Source organism: Lolium perenne, chromosome 6 (assembly GCF_019359855.2).
Source record: "Lolium perenne isolate Kyuss_39 chromosome 6, Kyuss_2.0, whole genome shotgun sequence".
NCBI classification, from domain to species: Eukaryota; Viridiplantae; Streptophyta; class Magnoliopsida; order Poales; family Poaceae; genus Lolium; species Lolium perenne.
In genome coordinates, this window is record NC_067249.2 from 53,027,050 (window position 1) to 53,049,666 (window position 22,617).

Consider the following 22,617-nt stretch of genomic DNA (forward strand, 5'->3'; position numbering starts at 1 on the left):
CAACTACGAGCTAGGTATGTGTGAAGAGAAAAGCAGACCAATCAGTGAAGCGTGCAGTACTATGTTCTTTCCATGCAAGACCTACGTACACATGAGCAGCGAGCTAGCGGGAATAGCTAGCTGACATTTAGTGCGTGGGAGCAGCGCATGTCAGCAACAGCCAGCGAGTGGCGGGCAGCGCCCAGCCAGTCAACGCAACACAGTTCGGGCTGTTTTGTTTAGTCCCACCTCGGGCAGCCAAGACGATACGGACCAGCTTAAATACCAATCTCGCCCAGAAGTCTGCGTACAAGGAGTAACAACAGCGTATCCAAATAATTGGGCCGACTACCGTATCCAGCCCAACATCGGCCATTCTTCGCGACAGCGTGTACCCGAATTGTTTTTCGTTCGGCCTTCCAGGAGAATAGTCTTATATCGGAAGTTGGCAGAAAAATACACCGTTTTATAAACCCACCGGCCAACAGTGGCAGCACTAGCAGCCCGAACTAACTGAAAACAGCCCACTAAGGACAACTCACGCGAGCAGAAATAAGATTCCACTCGAAGTTGGGCCGGCCAAGCTAAGAAATAACGTGAGCGCTAAGGAAGTAGGGGGCGCGAGGGAGGAGGAGGACCCGGACCCCTCTGGCTAGGCTGGAGTAACACGTTTTCTTATCAAACATGGGTGGAGCGCTTGATGCCCTCACAAAGGCCCAATACATTAACCACAAGGGCCGCCCATCCTCCTCCTCTAGCCATCGCGGTCCACCTCCTGTCTCGCGCCGCCCGCCGCCGCCGTCGACGAGCTCAACCGCACCACCGCGTACGCAGGTCACCTTCTTCTCCTGGTTCCTCGCCCCGCCTTCGATCGTCTCCAGCTTCGTCCTCCCACCCCCCTCCTCGTTGACTCCTTTGGACCCCTTAAGATCCGCCTTCGATCGAGATATCCTCTTCTCCCGACTGCCTAGATTCACGGGCAAAATTCTGATCAAGTCACAAAAGGATCCATGTTAAGGAAGGGCTATCTGGAAGCCTCCCTGCGGCTGCCGGCTCCGGGGCCCAAACTCAGCGATGCTTCCACCGTGGAAGAAGCCCTCGTCGACAAATCAGCCTACATCGTCGACGAGCAGAACAACACCACGGCCTCTTCCCTCACCGGGGACGGCTGGGAGGTGCAGGTGACCTTCTTCCTCGCCCGCCCGCCGCGGGTTTCCCATTTCTGCATATCCTGCACCAACAACACGCCCACCGTGTTCAGTTCCGAGCCTAAGCTGGTCGCGACCGAGGGTAACCTCGCACTGATTGTCTCGTCGCACGGCCTTAACCCCGCCAAGGATGACTACTTCGTCTACCAGGCTGCGTCCGTTGTTGGCGGATCCTCGCCGCCGACGCTGCAGCGTATCCCGCATCCTGAACCAGGCCTGTTCCTTCACCATGGCTCATACTATTTCCACGACCAGGAGGTTGGTTTCCTGCGCTACCGCACCAACCGCCCCAACGACAGCCCCAATCCCTGCCGCCACAGCGGCGGCGACGGCTTCGACGCCTTCAAGATCGCCGCACTCCATGATCTTCGCCGAAAGAGCCGGTACAATCTCTACACCTACGACTCTCAGACCAACACCTGGGACCGCAAGGCTGTTGTCTTTGCGGACCAGCAGTATGACGAGGACAAACTTGCAGCACATCATTGCCTGAAGGTGATCACCATCGGAGGGGATGCTGGCACCATGGGCTGGGTTGACCTTGGGCATGGCATCATCCTCTGCGATGTCTTAGGAGGGAAGGAGGACAGCTCCACCAGGCGGCTGGCTCGCTACATACCGCTGCCGGACACGGAGCAAGTTGAGGAGGAAGATATTCTTTGTGGCCCTTCCCGGCGTTATCGGACCGTTGAAGCAGTCCATGGCCGCATTGAGTATGTCGAGGTGCAGATGCACGTCAGGCCAGGCCCTCGCCCGAGGCGGCTTCATGGCACCTACTTCTCAGCTGGCTGGACGATTGTCAGGTGGAGCACGACGGCAGCAGCTGGCAGTTCTGGCTGGCACATGCACTCTAAGCTCAGTTCTTCCGATATCACCGTCCCTGCGGACATGGCAGCGATGCTGCCTACGTTGCCAAAGGACATTGATGATGACGCCACAACCTTGGAGAGGCTCCACGTTGGTCACCCCACAATCAGCTTGGGTGATGACAGTGACATCGTCTACTTCATGGCCAAGATCGATGAGATGGAGAAGGAGGCATGGGTGATTGCTGTGAACACAAAGACGAAGGTGCTGCAAGGAGTGGCAGAATTCACACCACGGAGTTTGTACAGCATGGAGTTCACCTACATGCCCACTACCATTTCCAAGTATCTTACTCCAGCTCGTACAGAGGTTGTTGACATGTAAAGACCAGTGATGTTGTTTTACGATGGATCCTCTGTAAAGAAGCTGCTTCCTGTGAGCCCTTTGACCAGATATGGCAGTGCATCTGTAAAGAACCTTCATAATGCCCAAGTGGAACGAGGGGACAGAGAATGGAATACTTTTTTTTTTTCTTTCAACCTCCGGCAAGTATTGCTGCACAAGTAGACATTGCCTAGAAACAGTACGTGCTTCTTAGATGCCTGTTTTTTGTCCAACTCCTGTGTACAAAACGGTACTGAATTTGTTTTCCAGCCTTCCAGGCTGGCCCTTGAAAGAGGCATTTGGATAGCCGGTAAATGCCCGATGTTTATGTCTTACTTTTTTCCTTGATAATAATGACCTTTCGAAGAATTTATATGCTCCCTTCCAGTTTGTTCATGCTTAAGTTTAGTTATTACATTTTTAACATGCAAATGCTATTGAATGGTGCTTGTGGTGCTTTTGTAATTGTATCATTTGGTTGATGTTTCCTTTCAGTAGAAATTCTAGAGTTATTTATCCAGTTGTATCCTTGAATCTGTAGATCATCCAGTGATATTTCCCCTCAAAGGAGAAGGAAGAGGATGGAAAAGGCACTATGCGTGCCGACAGAGGTGTTGGCTGGGAAGAGTCAGTTAGGCTTTTCTGACAGTACCAGTCTTCTCTTTGCCTTTTGCATTGTTTGCTGTTACTGATTCAATCACCCTACTTTGATTTCCTTTTGTAATTTGCATGCATGTTTTCAGGCTGCATATTGTGTGCGTGGGCATTCAGTAACTTGGCAGTTCTTATCGTTAATACAGACACAACCAAATTTAGTAAGGATACACTGCTAACAAACTAATGGTCATACAGTTGGTTTGCAAGCTATTTACGCCCATGATGAAATCAGCATCAGGGAGCTCTTTACAGCTATATGCTTTTTCCCTCAAATTATTGCCGTATAAGTTTTCTTTCAGATACGTTGCACATGAATTTGTGTGAGTAGACACTATGTTTGTTTCGTAAATTGTGCTTGCATGATTGTATGTTTTCTTCCTTTGGCTGCTATCGCCCATGGCTTACACATGCGCGGTTACAAGTCGCATTGTCCGGTGGCGCTTCAGTTGGAGATGGCATGCACAAATTCTATTCTATCACAGCATCTACCAAAATATGATCTTTTAGTTCCTAATTTTGTGATCACTCATACTGTGATTAGCTTCTGGCCGTGTAGAAAGTGAGAGGAGATAGACCTGTAAATTGCGGGAAAATACATAAACTGAAGAGGATTCATGTGAAAATAGGGCTATTCCCTCTTGGAATGCTAATTGTCGATTGCTTTCTCGGGAGTGGTGTTTTAGAACATGGGTGCATATGCTCCCTATATTTTGAAATGCATCTTATGTACATTTTAAATTTAAAAAAAATTGAAACTAAAAATTTGTACGTACATCTTCACGTGCTACGCGCTCATAAAGTCGTTTCATAAAAAATTGACTTATCATGTGATGTGTGTAAAAAAGACAAAATTCAGTGCTAAAAATAATGCTTTTCACAAGATAAAGTTTCTCCTTTTTACATAGACCACAAAAATATTGATTTTTTCGTGAAACTTAGCGAATGCACATACATTATGGAGATGTACATGTAGAATTTTTTATCTAAATTTTTTGACATTTCGAAATATATTTTTTGGTAGAGGGGGCATACGCACCCGGGAGCCGAATTGAATTTCTGTTGCTTTCTCTTGCTACACAACGACCTCCTCAATAACTCAATCTGCAGAATGTACCATTATACTTATGTGGCTTTCATACTTAGTGCCTTAGCTTTCCTCGCAATCAAATAGGATTCAATATTATTTTTTTTTGTCACATATTTTCTGCAAAAAAGAAGGTGAGCTATATTAGATCACAAGGTGTCCAGTTACTTTCTTTTCTTTCCGCTATTGATTTTTTTTTATTTTTTTACTCACGGGCTGCTGTGTCAGATTAGAAGGTTTAATTAGTTACTTATTTTTTTTCTTTTTCCACTATTATTCAATTTTTTGCTTACAAGCTGGCATTATTTATTTGTTTTAGGCACATCTCTCTCACAGTCTTCACTTCAGTACAAAAAATATCTGGCCTTGCTGAGGGTTATTTTATTTAGAGGTGAGCTATGATTGAATGAATTGATTATATATTTATTTAAGGATAGGGTCAATGAGAACATGTTGCTTGAATTTGGTGATGAGTTATTCATTGATCTATATGATCATATTTTTAATTTTTGATACTTTAGGCTTCGCAAGATTCAACATTTTGTAACTATTCTTAGCATAGACTTGGGAATGATTATGCGCTGGAATCTAATAATTCTATGTAATATGTAAACTCACATATCATTTACTTATGGTTTACTTACAAGACGCAAGGTATGGCACTTTGTAAAGAACATATTTAAAGCGGTATGTAAGTACATACATACTGATAATGAACATGTTTTTATGCGGTAAACTGTTTTTACTCAATGGGGAGAATATGCCGAGAGCTTTTGTGTAGAAGCCCTTCATTTAGCCTCTAATGAATACAACATGATTGTGCTATTTGTAGGAATGACCGTTGCCCAGTTTTGATGTATCTGAATTTCAAATGGTTACAAAGACAACTTATATTGATCCATTTTGCTTTTTATGTATCATCTCACCACTTATAGTATCACAGGAATCTTGGTGCGTTTTGCGCGTGCTCTCGAAAAAAAGGAAACCACTAAAGGGTGAGCCAACTTCCTCCCTTCTGCAATTACCAATACATTAGGCAAACGATGTGTTGTCGTCGCGAAAGTCGCAGGAAGCTATCGATGCCGAAAATGTAATTCCCCTCTCCGGCCGGCAGCATGCAGAGGACGGCCGGTGGTGCTGCCCAGGGCCGGGGCGGGTGTGGCGGCCATGATGGAGATGGGCGGTGAGGGTTGAAGGTGGGTCTGGCCAAAAGCACGAAGCATGATGGCGCGACAAGCTCCGGGCAAATGCCTTGTCCTCGGTGGCTGGCCGGCCGGCAGCTGGCCGAGGCCGGCGATGGCGACGGCTTCGGGCGCCGCTTCCTTCTTGAAGGCATCGCCGAGGTGATGTTTTGCCATCCTGTCTGGGAAAGCTCCGGGGAAATACCTAGATCCGCCGTGATCGGTCGATGGCGGCGCTCTTGTGTCGTCTTCCCTCTTGAGGGCATCGATTTGGAGCTGCTTAGGTCGGAGGGACCCGTGGAGGATGGTTGGTGTTGGCGTTGTGGGCTGGGTGGCAACGATGACAGTGGTGAGCGGATCGGAGCTGCGGCATGTCCTTCGTCACCCCTGCCGTGATGGTGAAGTCGGAGCTGCGAGGCGACTTGTGGCAACGCTGCCACTTGATTGGTCCTTGCGTCGTGCAAGGCGTGCAACTTTCTCCTATGAAGGTCGCGGTTGAAGTCGGAGCTGCCTCCTCCTCGACGTGCTTGGGGGTTGACTGTTTGGCATGGGAAGTTGGATGGTGTTGGCGTCATGGGTTGCGTCGCGACGATGACAATGGTGAGAGGATCGGAGTTGCGGCATGTCCTTCGTCACCCCTGCCGTGATGGTGAAGTCGGAGCTGCGAGGCGACTTGTGGCAACGATGCCACTTGATTGGTGCTTGCGTCGGTGCAAGGCGTGCAACTTCTCCTGTGAAGGTCACGGTTGAAGTCGGAGCTGCCTCCTCCTCGACGTGCTTGGGGGTCGATTGTTTGGCATAGGCTCACTTGGGTTCCGATGTCGTTTGCGGCGAGGGTCTTGATGGCGGTTGTCTAAGGTGAAGTCGGAATCGCTGTCTCGTGGAGGAGTGACGACGATGACGCTTGTTGACATCCTCAACGATGGTTTTTCTCCTCGATGACGTATGTGCTTCATGTGGGTAGCCAGGTTGACCGGGGTGCTATGTGTGTGTTGTTGATTTTCCCGATTTTCTCCTAAAAATTGGGCACTTTCTTCTTAATTAATAGATTGGGGCAAAGCTTTTACCTCCGTTTCAAAAAAAAAAAAATCTCAAAAAATGAATGATCAACACCACAGGACCAACAGAGCCCATCCTCCAGTCACTTTTTTACCCTCCCATTTAAAAGCCTATCAGTGTAACGCATATATCTCCCCTCATGTATCACCCATGTATCTCCCCTCATGTACCACCCTTTATTGTACTTGTTCCTGCGTGTAACTTCGCCTCGCACTGTTGCACAGGAACCTTATGCAAACAAACCAATTCCTCTATGATATAAACTAGGAAATTTGCGGCGCGGCGCATGCCGCGCCCTTGTTGTCTATGGTGCGACGTACTTTTTTAAAAACGGTATTTTTAGGTTTAAGAGTGTAGGATTCTTTTTTAAAACTCGACCGCACCCTTGGTATCAAGATCGTTGGTTACAATTTTGTAGAAATAATACAATATTTGGATTGCTGAAGTAGCGCGAAAGTGCCAGTGAAATAGGCGGCAGATGGTGGAGTGCTTTTGTTTCTAGATCATTGGTTGAAATATTGTAGAAATTAAAAAATATATGGGTTGCTGAAGTACTGCATGTGAAATAGGCGGTGGATGGTGAAGTTCTTTTGTTTTCGGTGTTGCTACGAACGGAAACGGTATTATTTTTCCGGTCGGAAGAGGCAACGGGTGATGGAGTAGATCTATATTTCTAAAGTTACTATTGAAGAAGGTCATCCAATGTGAAAATGTGATGGATGGTGGAGTAAGTATATTTTTTCGATGTTACCGTAGAAGAACACAACATTATTTTCCTCAAATAAAAGAGCGAATAGATGTTGGATTTTATTTTAATCACCGTTGAAAAATTAAGCACTACTAATGAAATATCGGGGGGTAATTACTGTCCACAACCACGATTGAAATTACATATCCAAGTATTTTCTTTTCAAATCTAGTTGTAGATTTCCCACAATTTTGTTTGAAAAAGAAACTCTTGTTCTCACTCTCTTTCCTGATCCCTGCATTCCTCTCACTTTTCAGTTCTTGCCCCATTCTACAGCAGGTGCCACCTTCCGCACCAAATTCCAGCTACGTCCGGCCGGTCCCATTCTGGCACTCGCGGGCTTGAGCTAGGCTCCACGGTGCTTGTGGTTCTTGTGCTTCCGGTCCCAAGCAAACACCACGGTCGACGGTAATTGGCATGGTGTCACGCGGTGGCCGCTCCTCTTGTGTCAGGTCCAGAGCATCTCCTCGGCGCCCTCCATCGCATCAACCAACTAAAGTGCAGGAATGGTAGGTCCAGAAGCCACGGGGATACATATCTTCTTCGAGTAGCCGCCCAGCAAGAGGGCAGCGACCCATCAAGCGATTGCCGGCCGTTCCGTGAAGGCACACAACTGTAGGTATGTGATAGGCCATCCATGATACATGGTCATCGCCGTGCCTCATGGTATCACCAGTTATGCAAACATCCTGCACCATATGCATGGAAACGTTAATTGGCAACGTTGCCTGGTAAATCTTTTCATTCCTAGCTTCTCAATCTGAAGCAAGAAAAGGTGTAGAAAGAAAGCAATCTCGGTTCGTTCTCTCGAACAGTTTGCTTAAGAACTGCAACCTTGGAGTCTGATTAGTGCTGTTGTCGAAGTTTGGCTCCAACCACTATTTGCATAAGGGCAGTGTGGATATTTATGGCTGGCTTTGCAGGTAATTAGCTATTAACAGCATCAGCTATTTTAGCTCGTACCTTCTGCTGGAGGGCACTGGGCAGCACAGATTTCTTCTTTCTCCTTAAATTTTCAAGACAGCTGACACTGTTTCTTCTCTGACGTAATTTGAGAATCCATCTTAGAATCAATATAGAAATCTGTAGCATCGGATTTGCTAACACGATATTCTTTGCTGGAGAGAGTATTTTTAGCCAAGGACTACATTTAAGAAATACCGATCATTGTTCTAGCGATGCCATGGTAAATACAAAATCTAGGAGTGGTCTCTAGTCTGACAGGAGCTATGCAACTTGAAAGCAATAACTAACCTGAAGTTACTCTTTGATGCCAGTGGTGATCTGAAAACTCTTGCACGCACAGGCATATCTATAATCCACATATTGATTGCATCTTGATTCTTCACTTATGATGATCTCTTGATTCTTCACTTCTGATGATCAACATGTCCATGTGGACATTGTTCTGTGCACTACTCAAAACCAGAGGTAACCAAAATGAAGGACCAACATGTAGGCGACACATTGTATTGTTGAAAATTTTCCATGAGTAATCTATTGCAGCTCGCAATACAGAACACGGCTTACTGTAAATTGTTGCAGTGCTGCTGGTCTGGCTGGAACCCAGAGGCGTCCATCTCCAGGAGGGCCGCAGAGGAGAGGCAATCGAAGTTCGAGACCGAGGCCGCCTCCAAACTCACCGAGCTTGTGGTACTTCCGGTGGGCGAACTCATGGATGCTATTGCCATCATCGTGCTCGTCCCTTTCGTCCTCTCAAAGGTACAACAAAAATTTCACTTTCGTCCTCTCAAAGGTACAATAAAAATAAAACAAATGCACCTGCTGGTATAAAGTGTTCTCTGAAGTCAAATAAATTACCTGAGCTTTCCAAGTATCATATGAATATAAAACAAAATGCAACTGCAAGTATGATTCATGTTAAATATGAGGTTCTTTGTGTGCAAATCAGATAAACTATTGTAGTATGTAAGAATAACGGAAATAGAAAATAATACATGTCTAGACTGGTCATTCGAGTAATGCCTGACGCTAGAACATAGGTAAAGATGTAGTATTTTTTAGTATTTTCATATTTGGCACCTAAATAGTATGAGTGACTGATTATAATTAGACAGTGTAGAAACTATTAGTCAGCGAACATATGTACATAAGAAATAGCAAATTTGTTTGAAAGCAGAGTCTGTAATTAAGAGAACAAAGTTCGATGTGCAAACTGTTGTCTTATCTACATGATAAATTGTTTACTCAAGAAAGTCATAACCAGTCAATCACATTGCAGATGGACAAATAGCTTTATTTCTTATCGTTGTGCATACTTTCATCTATACCCAAAACAAACTCAATCAAAATGGAACCAAATGAACTCAGTACACACTCAGTTATGGGCACTGAGTTTAAATTGCAGGGCAGACAACTTAACTCAAGATAGACAATTTGAGAGACTACAAACCCTACTGAATTATGCAGTCAGCCCTCCAACAATTCTACTTCTCCATTGCCAATCCATTCTTTAAGCGAAATAGCTAAGAATTGTTTTACAGGAACATGCATAGATAATCCTGTTTAAGGTGGAACAGGAATGGTGTGATTTAACAACTCGAACCGTACCTGAACATTCATATTTTGTTCAATGAACTCACATGCATGCAGGAGGGATACAAAGTAGGTATCAGGCTTAGGGTGCAAGATTACTTCTGAAGAGAACTTACGAATAGCCACCATGTAAACCAAATTCGGCGAAATATAGTTATCATCGGGATGCCTTGCCTGACTCATACATGTAAAAGATACACTCTCATATCTATATCTTCTAGCTATTCCATGGAGATACGCAGCCTCATTTTATTGCTTCTTATTTGTTCTCAGAAAAATAGGGTAAGAAAAGAACTTAATTTGACCAAAAGCTAATAACATACCAACGTACCCAGTAGCAGTTTGCAAAGAAAACAAAATCCAACTAAATAATATATCCTTGCTACCGACATAACTGATTCTCAACAACAGTGACATCATTTCGTAAGGAATATTTGAAGGCAAGGGTTTACCTTAGACAGAGGACTGAACCTTTTCGTTTCTTAGTTTGCTGGAACCTTTTTCCTCCAATCAACCTTTGATGGCATGAAAAGCAAATAAAGCCAAGCGTTAGTCAGTCTTTCGTGCTCCAACAACCGGATAGTGTAAACAACCGGATAGTGTAAAATCCAAGCTCCAGCTCACATTTGAGAACAAAAATAGCATTGTCAGCCAGGTTACCTCCGCACGGTAATGATGTGGTATTAAAAACAAAATGTAAGCACGAATAGGATGTAATCACATCCGATTAAATTGATGTGGTATTAAAAACCAAATGTAAGCAAGAATAGGATGTAATCACATCAGATTAAATTGCGTACGCAAAGTAGAAAATAAATTGACCAGGATTACTCTTTCCAGTACTCAATGCCTCAAACCGAGGGGGTGAGAGAGACGATATTTCAAAAAAAAAACCTAACACCTGCGGCAAGATAAAAGTTATCGTCATATAACTTCGGAAAATACAGTAGATGAAATGTAATATGTACAGTAGAAACTTATATATAGTAAAAAAAATGAGAGCATGAGATTTAGGTCCCAGTTCACACTATTTCACAGTTGAAATCATGTATATGTTTAGCCTACATATTAATAGAAAAACAGACTGATGGAAGGGGGTTTTCTTATGTCAATTTGCATTCATAGAAGGTGGCTCGTCCACTTTATCAGTGTGACTAATTTGATCTTAAATCAGTTCAGTTTTCATGGACCAAATGGGAAATCTGAAAATATACTGATTTGGTTCTTTTACGCACAGCAACAAATATCTGTTAGGCACCAAAATCACAACCAGAGCACCTAGTATGCTTGGACCTTTTGTGCCAATCACTCAGGACCAACTATAATCCCTTCGATCTACGGAACAATGGGGACTTCAAACGATGTAGAAATCATTGGGGAAAAGAGATCGACCTGCAGTTGGTGGTCTGTTTTGCCGAATCACACGAGCTGGCCGTCGGGGAGGGTGCTTCACAGGACTATCAGAGCCGTGGTGCTCTAGGCTGGGGTGGAGAAGAAGGCCGACACGCACCCGCCGCTTCCCTCCTCCCGCTTCCTGTCCGCCCCCCATCACTACACGATGGACCAAGCATGGAGGCTATAAAACTGCCGGCGTAAGCAGCTTATGGAGGCAAGTAGTCTGTGCCGGCAGACATATCTGCCCTCTATAATGCTGACGGCAAAGACATGTGCCGGCAGACAATTCTGTACCGGCAGGCTAGCTGCCCGAGGATAATTCTTTGCCGGCACGTACCCTACGCCGGCAGCTATGCTGCCCGTACATTTCTACCGGCAGTTTGTCTGCCACAAATATTTCTACCGGCAGTTTTATTGCCTGAAACATCTTACCGGCAGTTTTTCCGCCACAAATATCTCTACCGGCAGTTAGATTGCCTGAAACATCCTACCGGCAGACAAATCGCCACAATTTCTACATGCTGGCCATTCTAGGCCCACTGCCAATATCAATTCACATATGTGGTCATCTAAGCCCATTGGCAAAATCAAACATGTCGCATACAGATGAATTCAGAAACAACATCAGGTCATCAAACATGTCGCATACACATGAATTCAGAATCAAAATCAGGTCATCAAACTGACATACACATGAATTCAGAAATAATATCAGGTCATTCAGAATAGTCTGATCACATAGATAGATTCATAGTCTGATCATACATATAGAGATTCGAAGTCTGACTCGACATTGCATACATATGCCAGTTATATTGCGACTAATACATCAGCCCACTAGCAGTGCAACATTCATAATTATTTCAAGACACTTCAGGTGGAAAACAAAAAGAGATCTCATCCAACCACCAGTGTCATCACGGCGCGCCTTGCATGGTACGAACTAGTCTGCATTCCTGTTGACCTGAAATAAATGAGAAGATCAATAAAATGTGACTAGTCTGAAATACTTGCAATTTGTCATAGTAATTCACATAATGTCATAAACAAAACAGTCAATAGCTGATCAACAACTTGCCATGTCCGAAACTCACAGTTAGCTGAATATGCATTTTACCAACTAGTCATGATGCGTCCAAGCTCACTGTTTGCACATACATAAAATTGAGCAAAGAAACATTGAAGAAAGCTCACTGTCAAAGCTCCTGTTTTCTTCTTATAGTCTTGCATGTGCATCAGGTTATATTGAGAAAAGTTCATCACAGACAAGAAAATTGAACTAGCAACGTTGCAAGCTTGTTTGTGCATCAGGGAATTTCTCCCTCCAGCTCCACTGATTCAGGATTGAACTAGCAACGTTGCACATGCATGTGGTTCAGGATCACAGACGAACAAGAAAAATTTAGTGCTACTTGTGAGCTTAGTAATGCAAGTACATCAGGTTATATTGAGAAAAGTGCATCACAGAAACACAGAAACAAATTGAACTAGCAATGTTGCACACAGGGGCGGAGCTCAATGAGGCTTCCCTGATGCACAGGCATACGGTAAGAAAAAAATTACTAGCACTTGGCGTCAAAAAGAGAGTCGTGCATCAGGTTTGGCCCAGACTTGTGCATCAGGGTCTAGACGATGGCTGAGCGAACAGCCTCATCTTGCAGTCACACGCCCGGGCATGTACTCACGCGGCATGGCACAAAGCGGTGAATCAGAGTATATTTGTTGAAACTACATGCCCACGATTCTCGAGAAAAAAGGCACCAACCGCGCGCACATCCACACACGGATCAATAGTTCAACACCGATGTCTTTGTTGTGCTGTGGCTCGGCTCGATCGATCAAACAAAAACGAAAAAGAAACTATCTCAACATCCAAAGATTAATCTGTAACTAGACTCCAGATTAATCTGGTTTCCTAGCAACACAGGTGCCTGTGATAAAATGGTTGCAGTAGTGGAGCTGCTCCTAAACTTAATTCAACGTGATAATGGTATGCACAACATGTTGTGCCGAACAAAGAAGCAAAAAGGCCATGCCATCTTCTTTACTCGCTACACTCTACAGCAGCAGCACCTCGATAACTAGGAGATTTGGAGGCTATGATAGTTTCGACTCTCGACTGTCAGTAGCCACTAGCCACACTGAGCCAGCCGCACGGAACCCGCAAGCTGAAACCTGAGCCACAGAACACGGGATAGGGGATACGGGACCAAAACCGGGGTGGGGGGGCACCGACCTGCACGGGCTGCTTCTCCGCCGGCTTGGCGGCGCCGTTGTCTTTGTTGTGCACCTGTGTTTTAGCAACATCCAAAGATTTTATTCTACTCCCTTCATCCACTAAAATATCTTAACTTTATTAAAATTCGGATGTATCTACCTACCAGATATACATTAAAATTTGTAAGAAGCTGAGGCATTTTTTGTGTGGTCAATTTTGCTTTACAATTGTATTCTACATTAAACTGGTGCATCAGGGTCGGTTGAGAGCCAGCTCCGCCCCTGGTTGCACATGCATGTGGTTCAGGATTTTACCGATCAGACCACTAATTCATCAGTTCACTGTCAGGTTTTTTAAACATAAAAGTAATTATAACCTATATAAAAGTTGGACAATTTAGCACTCCCTAATTGATTGGGGCACTGTAGATGAAGAATTTTGGATGGTTTAGGTTCCTTTTCCCAGCGACACGTGCACAGTTATTTTTCTTTGCCTTTGGTGACTTTTTTCTTCCTTTTTTCTTGGAGCGATCGGGCAACCGGCTACCGGCAGGGGCCAGTTCGCGGCGTTTAATATTGACAGTTTCCATTCTATCGGTAAATTTCCTTTTTTTTAGTTAGCTTTACCCAGTCCACACCGGTTAATGGGGTGAGTTTGTGCCGTCAAAGCGGTGCGACAGATCGTCTCCCGAACCATCTCCTAATATCCAGGCATATCTCCCCTATCTCTTCCACTAGCTTCCACATGTATGCCCATACCTGCCCAATCTTTATGCGTGGGGCGGAGCTGCTCTAAAATCTCCAGTTTGCCGTCGCAGTCGACCTCTCCCCAGCCCCGGCGGGCGGCGGCCGCCCCTTCCTCTTCCTATTTCTATTTACAGCGTGGGCGTCCACCTCCCCTTCCTCTTCCTATTTCTTTGTTGTCGTGGCCTACCCTTCCGATGACACGGGCTTATCTTCCCGGCCGGTGCGGTCGTCAGGCTGCGAGGTTATGAGGAGTGTCTTGGCGGTGGTCGCGCCTTCCCCGTCGTCCTGGCCGGCGTATGTATTGGTGGAGGCGCTTCCGTCGTCTCCCCTCCATCGTGGCGTCCCAGCCCCATCAACGGCAACTTCCTTCGCGCGGACCGCCGGGTTCTGGGCACTTCTTCTCTAGCAGCCTTATCCCGACGGCGGTGGTCATGGCATGCTCGCACTCCAGGGCACGCGTGCCGGTCTGGATCTTCCTCCCCTGCTGCGGCGCCACGGGGAGACCAAGTCCTCTGTCCACCGCCACCAGATCGGCGTACAGGTGAGTTTTCTCTGGCCATCACATGGCTGGTGCGTCCCGACCCAATTCGCCATGTTTCCTCTTTACAGTGCAGTTCGCAAAGGCTTGGGTGAAAGTTTTCACATATGTTGGTGCTGTGTTCCTCTAATTTTTTTTACTGAAACAATATCGCTGCATTTTTTTTTTTGCAGGTTCTGTTTTTTCCCAAATTGATGTGCTGCTAGGTTATTTAGCCGATGAAAGGAAACACATTAGATTTCATTCTGCGTGATTGCTGCAGAAGCCATGTCAATTTCCATTCTAGCCATCATTTTCTGAGATGGATGCAGGTAATCATTCTTTCAGATATGAGATTTTCCTAACGTCCTGTGTGACTCAAGTGATTCTCGTGTGCCACGGTAATTACTGGCAAGTGGAGTCAAATAGTACATATTATTTTCCAGTTACTGTCTGCAAAACATACTCTACATTTTGCTTACTTACCATGCCTTGCCCTATGTTTCCATTTTCCAAGAACATGACTTGACAAAATGACCAGGGTGCATTCAAACTTATCTGATTTCCATTGAGTAGTCAAAATCTTCTTGCTTCATTTTCTTTCCAAGGAAGCTGGATAGAGAACTCCACCTATTATTTATCATCTGGCGTATTTATTCCCCCGGAAGAGAAAAGCCTACATGCTCAATCACATTCGGCATTACAACAATATTTTAGTGTATTATTTTTGGCTTGCAAGTGACATATATATATATTTCATTGCAAACCTTGATCCATTTACTACTGAACATTGTTGTTAACTAACCAATCCACAAATGCTACAGGTATTCCCTCCCTTTTGGGGGCATATATTTGCATATTTTGATCAGTTACATAAGAGACTGTTGCTTCTCTTCGTGGTTGCATTTCTCCTCGGTTATTACAATTACTGGATTGAACAACAATGACTGTTGTATATCTAGGGATTTTATTTTTGATGAGTTACTGCACACCTGTGTTCCCCTTTATACCTTCCTATTATTTATTTGCAAGTTTCACAAAGCAACCGAGGAGATCGTTCTTGGCAATTCACAATAGAGAGAAACTATAAATTGTTAAATATTATTGAAAAGAAATTCGCAAGAGATTTAACTACATTATCAAGTCCATTTAATTGCTTCAGAAGACAAGTGAAAATTGCTTTACAAGTTTGTAAACAGTTAAGCTATAACATCAGTAAATGATTTTTTTTTTTGTGTCGCCTCTGATCTTACCTTAAGGGCATTATATACCTGTAGCGTACATCCAGGAAACTATTATGTGTATGGAAATGGATCATTTTAGTTAGTGCTGATCTGTAGCCTCTGATTTTAAACTGGCCTAATCTAACTTACTGGTTAGGAAGTAAAACATAGACAAAAGGTAGTAACATGGATGAGCAAGTAAGGTCGTGTCAGGGATGATACTGATATCGGATTCAGTGGCGAGGGGAAAGACAATGGTAGTAATTTTAATTATTTTTGCACACAGATAATTACGAAATATAATATATCACTACTGTTTCATTCTAATGAAAGCTGACATACACCACTTGTGCATTATGTTTCTCATGATTAACCCATTTCTGCCTCTTTCGCTTAGTGATAAGAATTTCAAGCTATAAACCATGTACTTTCATACCATTCCTGCAGCTTCCAAGTGTATCACTTACTACCACAGCATGTTTGCCATACTTGCACGCATTGCCTCTTATCTAGGCTTATGACACTTCCTTTTCATTTTATGGCGAGTGGGTTAGTTGACTCAAGTTAATTTTTCCTGCTCTGGCCTTGGTGACATACTGACATATAAAAAAGCCTTGGCATGCAGGTTAGTTGATTCATGTGATTTCTCTACGTATGACTTCTACATATGTTCTTGATTTACCTCGCTATATATTTTTTCATCCATTGATTAGAAGTTTATCCTTCATGCAAATATTTTTTTTTTCATTTGGGACTTATAGGTTCTCTCTTATCACAGGTTATCAGCACCCCACCATAGTTCGGAGAAAGCTGAATTTATTTAAATTGATCGGGAATGGCCATATCATTTACTTTGTTTTCCTTATCAGTTATCACATATTGAACAGGGTTGCATGTATAAGCATGAGATATGCCCTACAGTTGAAAGCCTGAGGTCAGGGTTGACTTCTTTTTCTTTTGTGGTTCGTGCTGCTGATCTATGTTTTTTTTGTCATCTAATAATGAACTTCTTCGTATTATTGACATAAAGTAGGCTTAATCACCTGTGCAATTTCAATATCTTTATCATTATTAATGTAGTATCAATTCAGAACTTACTCTATTAACATTGGTAGCGCAGCCTGCCGCTATATCATACATGGTTGGTGAATTTTAAGCTCCATATGAACTAAATTGTGCCTAGAGTAGGGGTTATTACTTACTTAAGCATTTCATAGGGATAACTAACTTTCAGCTAAAAGCAATAAAGCAGTTTGTTATAACAAATACATTAACTATAGAGATGTCAGTATTTGTTGTTATTTGCATAATCTGTGGAGACAAAGTTACTCTGATATCGCATTTCTTTTATGATTGTGTTTGAATACTTAATAGTGTTGGTTAATTATTATCAGTACGGAAATTTGACAGTGTAGAATTAAGGATTACCCGATGGTGCATAACAATATTCTTGGGTCAATTTGTTAAACCACCAGTCATGTCTGTTTGCAAAATATGTATTTCTTTACTTTAATTTCAGGAGTCAGTTGAGTTATAGTTTTGTACACTTACGTGATTCCAACTTTTGCTACTTTCAAGTTAAGTTATAGTTTCTCTTGGCTATTGTTATCTCCACCGTGTAAAGTAATTAAAAGTGCAACTTATTAGCTTTGTTTAACATAAACTGCACAGATGTAGCTACCTCTACATTTCCTCATGTACTTTCGATATAAGGATCAGATATATGTTTTTTGTAGTGTAATGTTTCACTTCTCCATTTGAATCTCTTTTAAAGTTGTGAGGCCATTTCACCTTGCAGGTTGAGCTCATATTACCAACTGATCTTCTTCACCTTGCAGTTGTAAGACTATAATAATCCATAGCTTCAGTAAGTTTCAGATCGGTAATTAAGCAATTCTGGTCCGTAAGTGTTCTTCATATTACTAATGAATCGCGAACTAGGTTACCGGATTTTGCTATGTGGCTGCCTTCCTGCCACAGTTTTCCTTTCTATTTTGCGAAGTGTTGATGACCTATTTGGCATCCTATAAACAAATAGTTTCATATGTACATATAACTGTATGGAGATTGAGAACTCAAGTAATCTTACTGTTCAATGTGTTTTTTTTTTCCTTCCTGGGGAGATAGATACCTTTTTATGCCGAACTCCTGATTGAATTGTGTTCGACGATGCAAGATGGCCACCTCTCACCACGTGCGTCCGGCGGCAGCAGCCAGTATTTGTTCAAGTATTTGTTCAAGCCTGACACATCTTGGAGCTATGGACTCAACATGGATCGACCTGGGCAGTAGTATATTTCAGATCAGGTTTGGGAGCTTCTCCAAGACTTCCGATTCGTACATATGGACTTCTGCGGTGCATAATAATGTTTCGTGGAGACTGTTGTTGCTACCTGTTATAAAATGGTTGTACAAAATTCGTTGAGCCGCAACATACTTCGTTCAGCCAAATTTTTCGTTGTCGAGAAGCCAAAGCACCAGATCTGCTGCGACGAGCGTGCAGACGCCGACACGACTTCTTTGACGACCAGCTGAAGCCTCAAACCCCCTCCGACCATCTTGCGGCAGCAGAAGACAGAGACAGTAGAGGCATGGCGCAGATTTTTTTCATTCTCATCGCAAGAGTCTCAAGCACCAGGTTCCTGCGCTGAGCCCGCAAGTTTTGCCTTTGATCTCAACCTCCCCGCGGAGGCCCCTGCACCAGGCAAGAACATCATCTTCGATAGCTGGCCGAGGCTCCAGCTTGCTTCTGCCTCGCCTGTGCTTAGTAAACCCATGAAAACCGTCTGGCTCTGCTAGCAAAAAGATGAATCTGTGGGGCCTAGCCTTCCCCACGAAGAACATGTACTGGCAATGGCAGACCAGTAGAAAGATGTATCGGCGTCGGTTGGTCTCCAGTGTGTAATGCATTCTAAATATGCAGTAGCCCTGCAACATCCTCTGTTATCCCTTATATTGTCTACTTAAGTTAATTTCTAATAAACATCCAAGTCGATAGCACCCTGTGTGAGAGAACTAACGTGCTTTACACACTTCTCAACACAAATGATCTCTGTACACTCCACACTAGTAGAGAAACCCCCCTTTTATACCGGTTCGAAAGGGCCTTTAGTACCGGTTTTGGAACCGGTACTAAAGATCCGGCACTAAAGGCCTCCATCCTTTAGTGCCCGCGGGGCTGGAGATCTTTTTTTATGTTTTTTTTCACAAAAAGGATATTTCGTTTAATTTTTTTTATCCATTTTTTCTAATTATTTTTCACTCCCTTTTCTTTCGCAATTTCTAATATTTCCGTTAGTCTCTAACTACACTTAATCTCTAGTCAATTACTTACCCTTGGTCAAACTTCCCGGTCGGTCACCCATCCTCACACTACTCCAACACTAGCACGCTTAACTTCCGGGTTCCTTTCCGTCCCACTTCCAAGTGCTTCGTGCGCATGTTATTGATAGTAGTATCATATCAATCCTATTAACATGTTGGTCAATGTGACACTTCTTTATTATTTGTATTGCAAATAATTTTTTTAATAAACAAAAGTAATGATGTAATAATAATGTTGAATAAATAAATAAAATTAATTTTTTAATTTGTATTATTTTTATTTATTTTTTAAATTTTTAATATTTTTTTTCCAAACTTTAAACCTGAAAATTTGAAAATCTTATAATTTGATAAAAGTAATAGTAATATTCTGGGATTCAAAAAATCTTATAATTATTAATTTTAATTTTTTTAAAATAAAAAATATATAAAATTCTAAATTTTTGGAAAAAACCTAAAATCTTCCTGCTTTCATATTTTCATTTGGAATTTTGAGAATCTAAAATTTGGCTATCGGATGTAACTTTTTCTCAGGATTTTTTTGATATATTATACGTTTTTTTCCGACGTCGTATGCAAAAGTTATTGCGGTTTTACCATTTTTTTAACTTTTTTTGCAAAAAAAGTGAAAATTCGAATTTCTTAATTTCTCCGAATAGTAGGTTGCATAACATACAAGAATCTGAAAACAAATTTTTTTTTTGAATTTTCTATCATTTTCTTTTCTATTTTACAGTGCTAAAAAAGGCGATCCACGGGGGGGGGGGGGGGAGGGGGGGGTGTGGAGGTGCGTGGGGAGCAGGAAAAACCTTTAGTACCGGTTCGTGACACCTTTAGTACCGGTTCCTGTCACGAACCGGTATTAAAGGTCTGGGCAGTGCAACCGGTACTAATGCACCCTTTAGTACCGGTTCGTAAGGAAACCGGTACTAAAGGGTTGGACGAAAGACCCCTTTTTCTACTAGTGCCAAAAGAATTAGCACTGACTATGAATATGCTAAAAGATTAATTCCACGGGCGCGGCGTGTCGCCGCGCCATTGCATCCTAGTATATTTTACGCTACTTCAATACAGAGGCTCGCAGCAAAGCTAAGCAGCAACCAAGAGCCAAGAGGACCTGGGTAGTGTTAGGCTAAAACATTTACACTACCCAAAATCAACTGACTTGCCCCTGGTTAGTGTTCGTTTCGAAACACAAACAAGCAAATGGCAGTCCATGTTGTTAGCTTGCATCCAAGTATACAGTGATGTACAAAAAGCACCTATCTCTACGCTAGACATTAAGTAATCGTAGCTCAGCTAGTTTGCCTGATATTTGAAACTGCAGTTTTTGTTCAAGTCAAACACCACAAAGGGATTAAACCCATCTGTTGCTATAATCAACCTAATGTTGCGACTATCAGCAGCAAATGTTGGATGTTCAGAATCAAAATGCTTCCAAGCTGGTGAATCTGCAGGATGGCGTAGAAGCCCATCTTTTGTGCGTCCTTCGTCATGCCACCTGCAGTCTGTTGCACTCTTGGGTGTTATGAACAGCCGTTGCAGCCTCTTGCTTATTGGGAAATACCGAAGAACCTTTCTAGGGACTTTATGTACATGTCTCCCATCAGGCTTCTTCTTTATAGACTTCCAACGAGAAGTTTTGCATACAGGACAAACCTCAGCATCTTTAAGATTCTTCCGGAATAAAACACAATCATGCTCACATGCATGGATGCTAACATATTCAAGACTAAAACATTTTACCATTTTTTTAGCTTCATAGAAATTTTTAGGCAGCTTTGAGCCTTTAGGGAAGGCCTCTCTTAGCAGTTCTAGCAACATGTCAAAACTTTTATCACTCCAACCACCCATGGATTTGGTGTGAAGTAATCTAACCATGAAACGTAACTTTGAGAAACCGGTGCTCCCTGGATAAAGCTCCTCACTATTGTATTCTGCTAAAAGTCTAAGAGCTTCACTCTCATCACCATTATCACTAAGACCCTCATCATCGCATCTATCACTAAAATCCCCTTCAGCGTGTCTCATGTCTCTAATCATGCCAGCCATCTCATCATATTCTTCGAAATCATCATCCCACTCCTCCTCTACTGGTTCCTCTTCACCAACATCAATATGATCCACATTAGGTGGAAGAGTGGCCTCCCCATGAAATTCCCATCTTGTATATCCATTAACAAACCCATCACATATCAAATGCTCACGGACAACATCAGCTTCATGCCAAGAACAATTATAACAATTCCTACAAGGGCATAATATTGTATTTCCTCTTGCTGAATGTGTAAAAGCAAACTGAATAAATCGAGCTACACCATCAGTATAAGGTGTTGTGTGCCTAGCCTCACCCATCCATATCTTGTCCATTTTTATTAGTTACAATAAGATAGACCTATAACAAATGCAACGCAAATATAACATAAGCAAAAATATCACCACTCGTCATAGTATTCACAAAAGAAATGCACACAGTTAATGAAACATAAGCAGCATCACTCATCAAAACATGTCACTACTCTATAACAAAGCAAAAGAGGAAACATAGGGGGAAAATTACCTTCTTTGCGTATTGGTCTTGCTAGGACGGCAACCTGGAGCTCTCCTCGGACAGCAACCTAGAGCTCTCCTCGGACAGCAACCTGGAGTTTTCCTTGGACAAGACCTGCAGTGCACCAAATCGGAATAAAACGGTCAAGCTCGAGTGTGGAGGGCAGGAGAAGAAGGGGAAGCTTGTGTCACTTTTTTTTGTGTAGAATTTCTGACTCTTTTTTTTTAGAACTTCGGAAGGGATAGAATTTCTGACTCAAATCTATTTGCATACAAAATATGGTCTGCTTTGGTCATTCGTATGTTGTAACAGCATGCTCTGCTTAACTAGTTGTACTTTTTCTGGTTAAATCAATTACTGTACAAGAAAGATTATTTTGTGTTTCTCTTGGCTGGACGGAAAGAAATAGGAAGGAACAAGGAGTGAGGTGTTTCGACGGTATGAGCAGCAGATAAGATGATTGAATTCAACTAGGTGGACATCCAAACATAAATTTAGAATTGACTACTCACATGATTCCATCTAGTAATACCGTGCACAACCAAACTTCTGAATTGGAATTTGAGTTCATTTCAATACAGTAGCTGATTTGGTATTGAGCTCAATTTAATTCCACGCCCCCAAATGTCAGACATCCAAACAGAGGGTTATATATTGTTCATTTGCAAACGGTTTCTACAATTGGGGGCGCAAACGGTTTCCACAATTGGGGCACCAAATCGCCTCTGGTTTCCCGGCCGGCCAGCCACGCACCAGTACAAACCAGGGGCGGGCTCAGCTCAATTCAAGGGTATTCAGATGAATACCCATTATTTTTGGCAAAACATTTTGTATATATACGGTACGTATGAGGTACTACTTTCTGTATTTGGCTTATTTTCAGCGCATGTGCACGGTACGTGTGCTCCTCACGCGCTGCAGCGTAGAGGACTCCTGCGATCAAACCACGTCCAGGCGAAAACCTAACAGCTTCCCGCAAG

At 43.1% G+C, this 22,617-nt stretch overlaps 1 protein-coding gene and 1 long non-coding RNA gene across 4 annotated transcripts; both read left to right on the top strand.

Annotated features, from left to right (window-relative positions):
* The first annotated feature begins 688 nt into the window (after positions 1-688).
* Positions 689-18,777, top strand: LOC127307997 (uncharacterized). Of its 3 annotated transcripts, XR_007856141.2 has the most exons (6): positions 689-813; positions 2,920-4,510; positions 5,063-8,538; positions 8,653-14,563; positions 14,734-16,696; positions 17,561-18,777. It is a non-coding gene; the product is annotated as an uncharacterized lncRNA (long non-coding RNA). The 3 variants fall into 3 exon arrangements; XR_011746793.1 differs by lacking the exons at positions 689-813; positions 2,920-4,510; positions 5,063-8,538 and having other exon boundaries at positions 12,019-14,157; positions 14,256-14,563; XR_011746794.1 differs by lacking the exons at positions 689-813; positions 2,920-4,510; positions 5,063-8,538 and having other exon boundaries at positions 12,019-14,563; positions 14,734-16,724.
* On the top strand, positions 811-2,774 carry LOC127307996 (uncharacterized). The gene has a single exon (XM_051338754.1). The coding sequence runs from the start codon at positions 990-992 to the stop codon at positions 2,376-2,378; it is 1,389 nt and encodes a 462-aa protein (XP_051194714.1). The 5' UTR covers positions 811-989; the 3' UTR covers positions 2,379-2,774.
* Positions 18,778-22,617: the final 3,840 nt, after the last annotated feature.